A 14,391-nucleotide genomic window follows, 5' to 3' on the forward strand; every position below is an offset into this window, starting at 1 on the left:
ACTCATGTCAAGAAGACCAGAACACTCCTTACAGTGGCCTCTGATTTCAATACAAGTACTTGTGGCTGATGGATAAACCTTGGCTCTTTTGAAAACAAATGTGCAAGTACTTTTCACTGTCTTCCAGATCTGCTCATTTATAACATGAGTCCAGGTGCCAGGTTTCAAAATTGTATATTCTCTTTTTTCGTTTTGAGAATACTTGTCCTTGTATTCTGCCTTTTCAGGAATAAATTCCTTCCACTTGTCAAAAGGAACTTGAAGCTGAAAATCCTGATCATTTTTAGGCTCAGGGACAAGGGAACCTGACTCAGTGTCAGTGTCATCATTAGTTTCATGATGACTGAATCCTAAAGCTGTCCAGACGTTGTGTCTGTTTGCCTTGACAAAGGTGTACAGGGCCTTTGCAGAGGTCTTGTTTCCCAGCTGTTCACTCACATCTGTCCAAACTCTGGCATTTGGAGTGGCAATGTTTCCATTTTGGAGTATGGCCTCTTTTGATGCACAGAGAACAGCAAAAATAGAGTCTCTGTCCACGGCTGGTTTTTTGGGCATCTAGTTTAAAAACAAATTAATATAATTAGCAATGATTGCTTAAATAAGTCCTAACTGGGCTATTATTTTTTAATGTTGTGTGCTATGCATAATATAAGTCAAATGCATAGGAAATTGATCTAGTTAATGAGTTATTTTAGTGAAAATGTATTCAGATTCCTAATTCTTTTGTTTATGATGCAGATTTTCCTCTTCAGTTTTGTCTTTATCGTGTAAATTGTGTCTGCCACATCTAACAAATCAACATTTTATCAAGCATAAAGATTCCTAGTCATTGAGGACAGTATTTCTGCATTACCAATATTCTGTGATCAATGTCTTTGACTCTACATTATATGGTATTGATTAAACATTTCACTTACATTGGGCAGAAATCTTGTTTTGCAGACGAATTGTAATTCTGTGCTCTGAAAGTGCAGGGGAAGGGAGATTTTTGCGTCCTTTTTCTCAATCAAAGGTCTGCTTGTTTGAGCGCCCCTTAATGGCAAATAAATGTAGAGCATGATGCTCCTTTAAAAAAAAAGTACAAGTCTGGATGGAACAACATCTTTTTATTGGAATATCAGACATGTTTTGGACAGGAAGGCAATACAAGGAAGATGCATCAAGAAGTCCTGATCAGGTAAAGCCATCACGGGTGTGATTCGATTAATGTAGTAAAAAACAATGTCTGATCCAGTCCTGATTGGATTAAAAAAAGTAAACAAAAATCAAGCATGGCAGTGAGTTATCAGAGTCGCTTGATAATAAAACTTTAAATATCAATAAAAGAACTCAAGCGAATATTTTTACGGCACAAACCAAGTGAAAACATACGAGACCATTTTTGATGCTCCACAGTGGAGATCTTTCATTTGTTCAACATAAGATGAGAAATAATAACTTCAAACAAAAACAAACTCAGACGAGATTTTTGCACACATGAATGATCTTTTATATTTTTACCTCCCATGCTGTGCTTTCAAGGTTTCGTCACCCCCAGCTGACCTTTATAATAAGACAAAAAGTTGGCCTTTATACTCAGTTTAACACATTCAGTCACATTTGATAAAACACAGCTGTATTTCCTGAATATAAGATAAAGCATGCGGAGCAGGTGTTTAAACGCAGACAGAGTGACAGGATCAAAGAAACAGTCTGAGGCCCTCTGCTGGAGGGACAAGGAACTACATCGGAGGGAGGAAAGTGACTGAGTTCATTTTTAGCAGCAGTCAAACTATTTAAATGTGCTCACTATATTAAATGTTCCTTTCAATGTGTTGAAGCTTTGGAGCCTGAAAGAACATCATGGAGTCCATCCTCTCCGCTGCAGCTACAGCAGGTATCATCAGAGAAGGTGATCGGCTAATCTACCATCTCTCCACTTCCTGTACACCTCCAGGACCCTGAGGTGAACCTTCTCATGTTGCTCACTGGATGTAATATATTCTGTTTACACACATTTTTTATTCTCTAGTATATATGTGTAATGATACTTATATGTGTAAGATGCTTTTCTTATTGTTTCAAGTAACAGTGACATAATGAGCATACAAAGAGAACTTATCACATCAGGACTTTGAACACAACTTTTTAACGTATGAAAAAACTCTCCTGCTTTCCTATTGGCTACGAACGTCTGCGTCCAATCAGAGAGAAGTTGCTGGAAGGGTTCAGACGAAACATGACGAGATGCCTTAAAGGTGAAGTGGAGACGTAAAGCAGATATTCTGTTCAATGCAACGCTGACCCCAGCTGGCTGAAGGTTGGTATTGCATCTGAAATGTTTCTCAAAATCTTCATTCAAATGACCAAAATGTGCAAAATATTTACATTTAATTTCTTAAAAATTGTGAATGGGGACAACTGTTGTCATCAAACACATCCCATAAGCTAATGAGAAAATAAATATCAAAATAACTTGTATTATATACAGGGGGTTATACCAGATGTAAACACAGGGGTGTTATTGATTATTTATTGTTTGTCGGTTTAAAAGCATGTTTTATATAGTGTCTTGTTTTTCATATTCACAAGGCCAAATTTAGTAACTCTAAACCTTCTTTTTTCAAACAGTCAATCAAAACCATCTATGATTCTCAAAATAAGAAAACTGCTAAACTATTCAGTTATGCTCTATTTTTAATGTGTTTATTTGAAATCCCCTGAAATTCTGTTCCAATACATGTTTTGTATTGGATATACCCAACACAGTGGTGAGTGATAATGGACCATGCTTTAACAGTCGAGAGTGGCAGCAGTCTGCAAGACAGCATGACTTCAAACATGTTACATCAAGTCCACTGATGCACAATCAAATGGCAAAGCTGAAAATGGAGTCCACATACTCAAGCAGCTTCTTAAGAAAGCTGAAGACAGTGACTCTGATCCGTACCTTGCTCTACTCAGCTACAGAGCATCATCTCTTGAGTGTGGACGATCACCGGCTGAGCTGCTGATGAATAGAAAGCTACGCACGACACTGCCAAGCTACCGCAAGCAAAATAAATATCCAAAGCTGGAACGGAGAATCAGAGGGTGAAGCAGAAGTTATTTTATGACAAAACCGCCAAACATCTTCCCCCTACTGTCAACTGACGACACAGTCAGGATCGAGGAACCTAATGGATGGAAAACAAAAGCCACAGTTCTTCAAGAAGTAGCTCCACGGTCATTCACCGTGAAGACTGAGGAAGGACAAATCCTCAGGCCAAACCGTCGCCGTCTGTTAAAAACACAAGAAACTGTGCAAGAGCTCAGTGAGTTTTCTACAGGCAACAAGACAGAAGCACAGACTTCAACAGAACCTGTGGTGAGAAGATCGACAAGAGAAATTAAGAAACCTGATCGGCTGAACTTGTAAACAAAACAAAACAAAAAAACAACAACGAGTGTTCATGTTCGTTAATGTGTGCGCTAATGTTTTATGGACTCTTAAAGCTGTTTTTCTACATTTATAAAGAGGTTTGAGATGGCACACTAAACTTCTAAATACTGATATGTTGCTATGTCTTTCTAAAAAACAAAAGATATATAGCACTGTTAAAAAAGAAAAAAACTGACATTTGTTTTGTTTATATACCTGGTTGTGTTATGATCAAGTGTTATTACAGCTTTTTTTTACCTGTAGGTGTGAATGTGGGTGTGGCCGATTGTCTGCCCTGTGATTGGCTGGAGAACAGTCCAGGGTGTGATTGGCTTTCGGCCCCCATAGGATGGATGGATTTGCCCTCATCATCTATTAATCTTTGAGAATGTGATGATTTAAACTCTGTGAAGCCATTTCTCTCTCTCTCTCTCTCTCTCTCTGTCTGTCTCTCTCTCTCTCTCTGTCTGTCTCTCTGTCTGTCTGTCTCTCTCTCTGTTTCTCTCTGTCTCTCTCTCTCTGTGTCTCTCTCTCTCTCTCTCTCTCTCTCTGTCTCTCTCTCTCTCTCTCTGTCTGTCTCTCTGTCTGTCTGTCTCTCTGTCTGTCTCTCTCTCTGTTTCTCTCTGTCTCTCTCTCTCTCTCTCTCTCTCTGTCTCTCTCTCTCTCTGTCTCTCTCTCTCTCTGTCTGTCTCTCTGTCTGTCTCCCTCTCTCTCTCTCTGTCTGTCTCCCTCTCTCTCTCTCTCTCTGTCTGTCTCCCTCCCTCTCTCTCTCTCTCTGTCTGTCTCTCTCTCTCTCTCTGCATTCGTTATTTAAATCTCGCCTGTTCTCGTGTGTGACTCGTCGATCAGTGACGTGAAAAGTGACCGTGGATGTGAGCTCAGTCTTTACAGCCGTGTCACCACGCGTGTGCTGCCGGCTCGGAGGACGGTTAAGATCTGACCGAGCCCTCGGCTGGACGTGAAGCTGGACGACACGTCTGTCCTGCTCCTGATTTACATAAAAACAAACACGACAGACTGTGCAGCTTTCTCAAGTTCTTTATTATTGTTTTTTACATGAAGCACCTTCGGGGTCGGTTTAATAATCCACATAAAGACGGACGGGGACACGGGCTGAGACACGGCTGTGACCTTTGAAGGCTCACGTGTGTTTATGTTTGTGGGATTAGACACTGAACAGACGCCGTCAGGCTCAGTCTGATGCTCAGCAGCTGGAGGTCTTTGTTTCAGAGTTTGGGTCTTCACGTTACAGAGACGAGGGGACGCGGTCCTGGAGCTCCACCTGAAGACGAGTTTTTCGAGGCGTCCTCTCAGGTGGAAGAGGCGCAGACGTCTGGACCATGTGGTCGGTGAAAATGTTCTGATACTTTTAAAAACATGTTGAAAAAAAACAAAAACCCAAGAGATTCATGGGAGAGGAAGGAATCAAAATCTACAATGTTGCCAATATTTTTGCACAATTTCGACTCGATTGCCGAAGTTTGCCTGCAATTTCAACTTTGCTAATATCAGAGTGTGTTGCCGTGGTAACCAAACGGCAAACACATTTTTTTTTTTCGATTGTGGCGTGTGAACGATGACGATCAGAGCAACAAAAACCGGCAACATTGTAGTTTTCTTCAGGGCCGAGCAACCAGCTGCAGTGTGTTGGGGCCCGACGGGGGGCCTTAGGGGGGTTTCCTACTGTCATTGCAAAAATTTGCACTTCATGGGTCACTGCTTGGGTTTACATTTTGTCAGACCCCTGGGGCCCCCCCTACCGGTCTGGGGTCCCAAGCAGTCGCCGCCCTCGCCATCGCCATCGCCATGTGGAGTTTACGAGATGTTGGATCGATGATTCTGATTGGTCTGACGATCTACACGAGGAAAACAAACCTCAGCTCGTACATTTCTCTGGTTCACACGTTCAAAAACATGTGACCATCATTCTGCAGCACGATTGGCTGAATCTTGTCACCCGGTCAGAGCTGCCTCATCCTCAGATCTGAATATAGAAACATCGTCATCATCCCTTAAAGACCCAAACTCTGAAGAGAAGACCCCGACATTGGAACTGAAGAACTTTAAAAACTCGTCTTTGATTTGTCTCATGTCTGATCTGATCGATCGTTTCAGTTTAGTGTAAAAACAAGTGGTTTACAGAAACGCTCTTTAATGTCATTGTTGCTTTAAACATTCATGTCGAGTCTAAATAAAAACATTTATAGACATCCCCCCCTCCATTCCTGAAAGTAGCACCTGATGTGGAGAAGAGAGTGACGGCGTCAGAGTCCATCAGTCGAACATGTTTACACGTGTTCGGTGAAGAGTTGTCGAGGGGGAAGTGCTGAGGGGGAAGCAGAAACGTGCACGTTCGAGAAAGAAACGGCGTGGAGTCAAAAACTCTTTAAAGATCAGCTGATCGAACGTTTTCCCTGAACGTCTGAAGTCTAACCGTTCGTCACCAAACTGGGCTGTCGATAAAGTTTCTTTGGTTGTTTTTTCTCGAACGTGCATGTCTTTAATCTGCAGGCTCTGCTGCTGCGTGTGTGCTGCACAGCGGTGTGTCTTCCTCTTCATCGGCTCTTCAGCAGACACAGAACCTCACACTCCTCCTGAGTCTTGAAGCGGTTCTCGTTGCCTCCGCAGCCTCCGTACCAGAAGCGAGAACACTCGTTCTGCTCGGTGTCAAAGAACCACATCATGGTGTAGTTCTGACAGCCGCCCTGACTCTGAGGCAGGAAGCACGCGTCTGGTGGGGGGGGGGAAGAGAGAAGGGGGGCGAGAGAGAGGGAGAGAGAGAGGTACAATCAATGTTTTCTGTTATCACAGGAAGTGATGCGCGGCAGTGGCTCAGTCGGTCGTCTCTACACTGGAAGGTCGAGGGTTCGATCCCCAGTGTCCGACGTCTCCTCGTGTAGAAGTGTCGCATTTAGCCTTCAAGCCTCGACACGTGTTGAATGACGGCACACCCGAGAGGACCGTGCTCAGGGTGCAAGTCGGGGAAAGCAACATGGACTTTTGTCAGCTAACTACAGACACACTACGTGAGAGTTAGCGAATAGCGGCAAATAAACGCCGGCGTCACAGCTTCAACGTTCGCTTGATGCACTTCTTGGATGGACTTGTACCATGTTGGATTTTAACTCGGGTTACTACATTTTCTCAGAGTTACCAAGTCGGAATACCGACTTCAGGAGGCACTGACACTTCCGACTGGGAACTTGGAATTTCCCACTTCCAGGATTAAATGGAACGCAGGATCAAACTGAATTTGAACACCCATTGGAGTGGGCGTGTCCTACAGCTTTGCTCTGATACGTCAGTAGAACTTGACGCCAGGTTCTGAAGAAGTTCTCCTAACGAGGTTTAGTACGGACGTCGTGACATTTTGTATTTCTATCAGCGGAACAGAAAACTCTCCTTCAGCTCTTCTTGTTTTTACCTTTGGAGGCGAAGCTGACCAGCTGTGGTTTGAGCAGGATGTCTGGATCTGTGAGAGAGGAGGACAGAAGATTCATCATGAAGGGATTACTGTGTCAGAGTGGGCGGAGCTACTACCATGAGTCTGGATGTGTTTAAGACGTGTGAGGATTTCAAACGTCCACGACTAAATCATCTGACAGGAAGCAGGAAGTAAGGAAGCCTGAAGAGGACATGTATCCATTCTGTGATAACAGGGAATGTTGTACCACTGATTTCCTTTGTTAGCTCAAGATAATGTCGACTGTTTGCTCCGGACTTCCAGGTGTTCACTTGTAATCACGGGGAAAAACCAGAGAGCCGCTTTCAGAACCAGGTTTTAGACTTGTCAGTTAGCGGTCCACACACACATCAGTTAGCGGTCCACACACAGACATCAGTTAGCGGTCCACACACACATTAGTTAGCGGTCCACACACACACACATCAGTTAGCGGTCCACACACACACACACACACACACACACACATCAGTTAGCGGTCCACACACAGACACATCAGTTAGCGGTTCACACACACACACACATCAGTTAGCGGTCCACACACAGACACATTCGTTAGCGGTCCACACACACATCATTTAGCGGTCCACACAGACATCAGGTAGTTGTCCACACACACATTAGTTAGCGGTCTACACACACACATCAGTTAGCGGTCCACACACACATCAGTTAGCGGTCTACACACACATCAGTTAGTTGTCCACACACACATTAGTTAGCGGTCTACACACACACATCAGTTAGCGGTCCACACACACATCAGTTAGCGGTCCACACACACATCAGTTAGTTGTCCACACACACATTAGTTAGCGGTCTACACACACACATCAGTTAGCGGTCCACACACACACATCAGTTAGCGGTCCACACACACACACACACATGTATCAGTTAGCGGTCCACACACACACATCAGTTAGTGGTTCACACACACACACAGATCAGTTAGCGGTCCACACACATACACACATCAGTTAGCGGTCCACACACACACACACATCAGTTAGCGGTCCACACACACACATATCAGTTAGCGGTCCACACACACATCAGCTAGCGGTCCACACACACATTATTAGCGGTCCACGCACACATCAGTTAGCGGTCCACACACACAGCTAGCGGTCCACACACATTATTAGCGGTCCACACACACATTATTAGCGGTCCACACACACATCAGTTAGCGGTCCACACACACATCAGCTAGCGGTCCACACACACATTATTAGCGGTCCACACACACATCAGTTAGTGGTCCACACACACACACAGATCAGTTAGCGGTCCACACACATACATACATCACTTAGCGGTCCACACACACACACACACATCAGTTAGCGGTCCACACACACACATATCAGTTAGCGGTCCACACACACAGCTAGCGGTTCACACACACATTATTAGCGGTCCACACACACATTGTTAGCGGTACACACACACATCAGTTAGCGGTCCACACACACATCAGCTAGCGGTCCACACACACATTATTAGCGGTCCACACACACATCAGTTAGCGGTCCACACACACATCAGCTAGCGGTCCACACACACATTATTAGCGGTCCACACACACATCAGCTAGCGGTCCACACACATATCATTAGCGGTCCACACACACATCAGTTAGCGGTCCACACAGACACATCAGTTAGTGGTCCACAAACACATCAGTTAGCGGTACACACACATTAGTTGGTGGTCCACACACACACACACACATCAGTCAGCGGTCCACACACACACATCAGTTAGCGGTCCACACACACACACACACATCAGTTAGCGGTCCACACACACACACACATCAGATAGCGGTCCACACACACATCAGTTAGCGGTCCACACACACATCAGTTAGTGGTCCACACACACATTAGTTAGCGGTCCACACGCAGACACATAGCCGCTGTCACGTGGCGGTCTGGTGCACATTCAGGACTTACTATGGATGCCACACGTCCGGAAACATTCATTTTCCGTTTTAAAGCGGTTGGCGTTGCCGGCACAACCGCCGAACCAGAATGGCGAGCATGCACCGATGTCTTTGTCAAAGAACCATGCTTGGACATAGTCTCCACACTGGATACCAGCATCAGCTCGCAGCAGACACTGGGCTGAAAGCAGAACACACACGTTTACTGCACACACTCACAGCACACACACACACACCTCCAGGGAGCAACGGCTCTGCACATTAATTTAACGGGAATCGAACCAGAAACACACCGTCCTCGGGGGCGTGTGCGTGCTTTCATATGATGGATCAGTGAAGGGGAAGAGCTGCTGCTGCCGGAGAATGATTCCACACAAACAGGTTGATTTCATCAGTTAGTTCAAACAACGAACAGACAAACAAAGGAGGCAAATCAGACATTAATAATCAATCAGCAGACTGAAGCATGTGGTCAGGGTGTCAGAGAAGAAGACAAGAAACATTCCTTCAGCATGCGTTGGCCCTAAAGGGATCATGAGCTCCAGAAACAAACCTGAGCGGAGCATCGTCTGAGCTTCCAGGATCATTTCAGAAATGTTTGCATCTCGCAGGAACGTTTTTTTGGTGATGCTGTGTGGATTACAACGAGCATCATCGCTCTGCAGAGCGTCGAGCAAGGAAACGCTGACATGCACACTTACTTTCCGTTTTGTTTTAACTTAAACTCTATTCACAATATTGTCGATATCACAGGCTCCACATGCACAGATGCGAAATTTCATATTTTCTGGTTTGAATGTTTCTCAGTCAGTGCAGGACTGTCATTCTTTTTGTGGATGTAGTAAACACTCCTGCTTCTAGGAGACAGCAGCAGGGCGGGAGACGTTGTAGCCTGCAGTATTTGGAGAAGATTTACGAGCAGCTTGTGTTGTGTTTTACTCATTTAATCTCCCTCGATTTCAGGTCACAAACCTCCAATTAAACTGTCCAAAGTGTTTGTTTCAATGCGTAACTTTTCAGTTTTATGAGTTGACCTGATCGGCAGATAACGTTTGTGTGTGTGTGTGTGTGTGTGTGTGTGTATGTGTGTGTACCGTTGACACCAGCTGCAGACACTACTGTCTGTCCATCTCCTCGGGTCAGGGTCTCGATGATGTCCAGCTGGCCGGTCTGCTGAGTCTGTCCTCTCGTCTGCTCCTGAAATCTCTCCTCCTCCTCTTCCCTGAAGTCTTCGATCTCTGTGAACGCCCCCTGACTGGAAATTCAAAAGGAAGTGACATCATTCTGTTTCCCTGCAAAGAGATGTCCCCAAACCTAGTCTGTCCTCAAACCCCTCAATGATGAGAAAACTCTGTCCTCTCCGTCATCAGCCTGCTCCACTTTTCAGAAAATGTGTGCTCAAACAGGCCGTTTGGAGATGTTCCCTTCATGACATCACAAAGGGCAGTAGCCCCTCCCCCAGGTGGGTGACACTCCCACAGCTAGCTGTTTGTTCTGCCCTCTGAGTCTGCCTTCTCACCGTAAACAACAGGACATGGAGCCAGAAAGCAGCGAGTACACCCGAGCCCTTCCAGAGAGGGGGCGTGGTCAGACACAGCTCATTTACATATTTAAAGCTACAGACACAGAAACAGCCTGTTCTGAGCAGGGCTGAAATAGAGGGGTTTATAGACATGATTTATAGACAAGCGGCGCCTCTGCACCGACTATAAGAGTGTTTCATGGTACCACGTCATTCTGCAGGCGGTGTGAGTTACCTGTTAAATCCATCTTGTCCTCTCAGCTGGTCACATGTTCGTTTTAAAGAGGGAGGAGGATACACGTTCATTCCCTCTGAAACAAGAACACGGCAGACACATTCATGAGCACCTCCATAACCTTAAAGAAGAAGAAATGTTTGAGGTTCTGTTGTGACTCTTTAACACTTTCCAACTGTTTCTGTGACGATTCTTTTTATGCAGGTTCATTTGAAATAAAATATTTATGTCAAATGTATTTATATCAAAGTACAGGAAATGTGCAGAGTGTGAGTTTGATAATTTTTGACTTGAGTTTAACTTTTAGGCTGGACTAGATTATTTAAGACTTGATTTGCCCTCCCTCCATCGGTCGGGGGCGTGGCCTGAGTGAAGTATGTGGCATTAATACGATCGTTTTAAAGTATCCTTAAATGACTTCAGTTGTCATCAGAAAATTAAATTGAATAAGATGAACTTGAGGTGCTGTGGTTAGTGTGTGAAACCTGGGTTCGAATCCGACCTGTGGCTCGTTTCCTGCACGACATTCCCCACAGCTTGTGTAACTATGGCAACAACATGAGGGTCTTTTATAACCTCTAATGAGGGTGTGTGTGTGTGAGTGAGTGTGTGTCTTACTGTTGAGGGTGGAGATGAAGACCCTGAAGAAGCGTTGAGTGTAGTCCTGGTCCTCGGCGTTCATTCGTCCCACGTGGACCAGGTGCTGATGTACGGGCAGACCGCATAGCTCCTCCACCTGCGTCTGGCTGTAGCGCCCACCCACCGTCACCACGAACAGCGCCACCCCCTCACACTTGGCCTTCTGGGAGATGTAGCGCAGCTTCGCCCTGTCCTCGTAGGCCGTCTGGGTGCTGACCACGGTCAGCAGCACCCTCTTTCTCCGGGCGTTTGCAGCCTTCAGGAGCACCTCGTTCAGGGCGAACTCCAGCGTGAGTCCGAGCGCCGACGAGCCGCCCTGCTGCGTCACCCTCTGGATCAGGTGTGTTCTCATCTGCTGCTGGTTCTGGTAGCTCTGCAGCCCAAACTCCTCCTTGATAGCCCGGGTTCCCCCCTGCTGGACTAACGCCACCCGGGCCTGGCTCCCGGCCCTGCTGGGCTCGGAGCTCACGGCCAGCTGATCCACCACAGACGCCAGCAGCTGCTGGGCACCGGTGTACTCGTCGGCCTTCACCTCCCTGGAGCCGTCCAGCACCAACACCAGGTCCATATCGGCCTCCTGACGCTGCACCTCCTGGATGAAGGAGCACTCGTTTGAAGGCCTGCATGGGTCTGAGGAAGCAACAAGTCACATAGAGAACACTGAACCAAGGACCAACACGTTTTGAATAAAATGGACAGAACTTGAGCAAAGCAGATTTAATTTTCCACCACTAACCGTTCATATTGCTGAAATGAAAAATGATGCAAACAAACTGTCTTTTTTTTATTGTTCTGATTATAACTCCGGCTTCCCTCCGTAGTGACAGATAGGTCAGCGCTCTGTGATTAATAGTTTCAATAAAATAAATACATTTATCACCAACAAAATGTGAAAATGATGTAAACAAACTGTCCTGTCATCAGCAGCATAGTTTCTCTTGCAACTCTGATGTTGATGCAGCTGATATGAGAAGTCCCGCCCCCTCTTGATTTTGATTGGTTAGTGAATAAGAACTGAGATAAAGATTTGCTCGACTGTTGATAGTACGAATTTCTGTGAATACGTTCAGTTTGGTTACACTTTGTAGAGGTGACTTTGCTGTTAGCAGACTACGATCTATTCGGTGAAGCTATGACCATATTTGGAGAGATGCATGTCATATGAGGTATTCCAAAAGTATAATGTATGGCCTCAGTTGACAGTAGAATGAGGAATTGTTCTTCAAATAGACGTTTGACATTGAAAGGGTAAAGGTGATTCTCCAGACCATGTATAGAAATATCCAAAGTGGGAAGGAATTTATGATCTGTTGAACGGTATATAATGGCTCCACACTGACCACAGTCTGTTGATAGATTCAGTTTTCGGGACATTTATATTATTCAACCCATCAACTGTAATAACAGCTGCCGCCATACAGTCGGGCGTTTTTTGACCAAATAGCCCAATCACACGGAGATGCATCGCTACGCGAGTCTCAGTTTTCCTCTGCAGCCAGAAAAGTTCCCAACGTACAAAACATCCAACGAGCTGAAGTAGAAGTTCTGACATTAACATGACGGTCTGACCGCCTGAGCCTACCGTAACAGATCGCACAGTTCTTGACCTTCCTGAGGTCGGCAGCCATGTCCCTCCCCATCACGGTGAAGATGGCGTTTCTGGAGTCATCGACCTGAGGAGAAATAGGCGTTAATAACGACTCAGCAAAGCGTTCGCTGTTCTGACACAGAGCTGAGAGCTTTGGCTTCCTTTTCAGGAAGTTTCTCCAAAAAGAACACACGTTTGTAACAGCTGAGGGAGGATGTAGCTGGGATGAAGTCATGCAGCGTGGAGACAAACGGTAAAGCCTCCTTGGCGGTGAAGCCAGCAGCTGTTCCCACACTTTGGATAAACAAACACTGAGACTGTTTGTAGAGCAGAATATTAATGAACATCTGTTCTGTGTGTTTGTCGGAGTCGTGTTTACGCCTGGAGAAGTGTGTTTCGATTTACTGTCGTCAAACGAAGTATTATCACTCCTGGAAGTCGCCCAGTCCTGATAGTCTTCCGGATTGTTAGCTCGACCTCAATCCAACTGAACGTCGGGGTGGTTACGTTTTGCTGAGTTTTGAGGAATCAAACGATGAGAAATTCAAGCTTGTTGTTTCCAATCAGATATGAGTTACTGATACAGGAGTTGAATTATTTAAGTAAACGACAGAGTCGAACCCAGGACCTCTGTGTCTATATGAACACCTGAGCGTCATTAGTAAAGTGAGGGACGTGCTTCCTGGTGTTGCAGCCTTCTGTTTGACTGACCGGTTTAAGGTGACCAATCACAAGACTGTGTTGCTCACATATATAAATCCAGGTGCAGGCTGTACGATGACCTCTGTTCCTATGTCGCTCTCTTTAGACTAGCTACATTTAAACTAACAAAGGCCGTTTCTCAAAATGTGTTCTTGTCTGTTCTGGTGTACCCATGAAACGCCATCTTTAGCAGTCCAGTTACTGTCCCAACACACAAGTTCGCATTTTGCCAAGAATGGTTAAAATTTCCTTTTTCAACGGATGCATCGATTGTTGACTTGCGTGAAATTCTGAGTGGGGATATCCCAGAATGCAATTCGGTATCCATGATTTACTACTTCTGATTTACTGCTCTTACTATCTGAACTTCCACCAACCGTTAAACGCCACAAAGTAAAAATGACGGTTTCTTAGCAGACAAATCAGGCTCGTGAGGATTATTCCACAAAAAGACAAATGTTAAATCAGAACTGAGCAACTGTCTTCATTATTATTTTAGATATTTTTAAATAGTAATTTCATTGTTGATGTACAGTACATCAACGATCGGATGCACTATGCTTTGGTACGCCCCAGAATGCTTTGCTCTACTGAGGCGAGTTACGCAATCGGATGAACGCATCGTCCAAGAAGTTGGCTGTATTTTTGGGAACTTGTAAGAAAGCTCTTCCAAGAACAACTTCCAAGAACAACTCCACGAGAACGCAAGTCCGCTCTTTTGCGTTCTCAATAGATTGAGAAACAATTGAGAAGCTAACATGTTTATTTTTGATTCTTTTTAAAATGGGTGGATGTAAGTTTTGTGGCTTACTGTTCTTCTTCAGCACGCCTCTTGTGGACACTTGATGAACTGTAGGATTTTACACATTTTCCAACACTGGAGGTTGGGCG

At 45.1% G+C, this 14,391-nt stretch overlaps 1 protein-coding gene across 3 annotated transcripts in view; it reads right to left on the reverse strand.

Moving 5' to 3' along the window:
- Positions 1–4,283: 4,283 nt before the first annotated feature.
- Positions 4,284–14,391, reverse strand: part of col6a4a (collagen, type VI, alpha 4a) — a 56,028-nt gene continuing 45,920 nt past the window's right edge. Inside the window, exons 37-43 of one of the 3 annotated variants that reach the window (XM_079344026.1) lie at positions 12,793–12,883; positions 11,190–11,840; positions 10,572–10,647; positions 9,909–10,069; positions 8,825–8,995; positions 6,825–6,872; positions 4,284–6,131 (exon numbers count right to left, since the gene is read on the reverse strand). In XM_079344026.1, coding sequence (XP_079200152.1) covers positions 5,956–6,131; positions 6,825–6,872; positions 8,825–8,995; positions 9,909–10,069; positions 10,572–10,647; positions 11,190–11,840; positions 12,793–12,883 — 1,374 coding nt within the window. In that variant the 3' untranslated portion in view covers positions 4,284–5,955. The remainder of the gene's footprint in view (positions 6,132–6,824; positions 6,873–8,824; positions 8,996–9,908; positions 10,070–10,571; positions 10,648–11,189; positions 11,841–12,792; positions 12,884–14,391) is intronic. The other 2 variants (XM_079344028.1, XM_079344027.1) reach the window with 2 other exon arrangements.

The sequence above is a fragment of the Symphodus melops genome (assembly GCF_947650265.1).
Source record: "Symphodus melops genome assembly, chromosome: 5".
Lineage (NCBI taxonomy): Eukaryota > Metazoa > Chordata > Actinopteri > Labriformes > Labridae > Symphodus > Symphodus melops.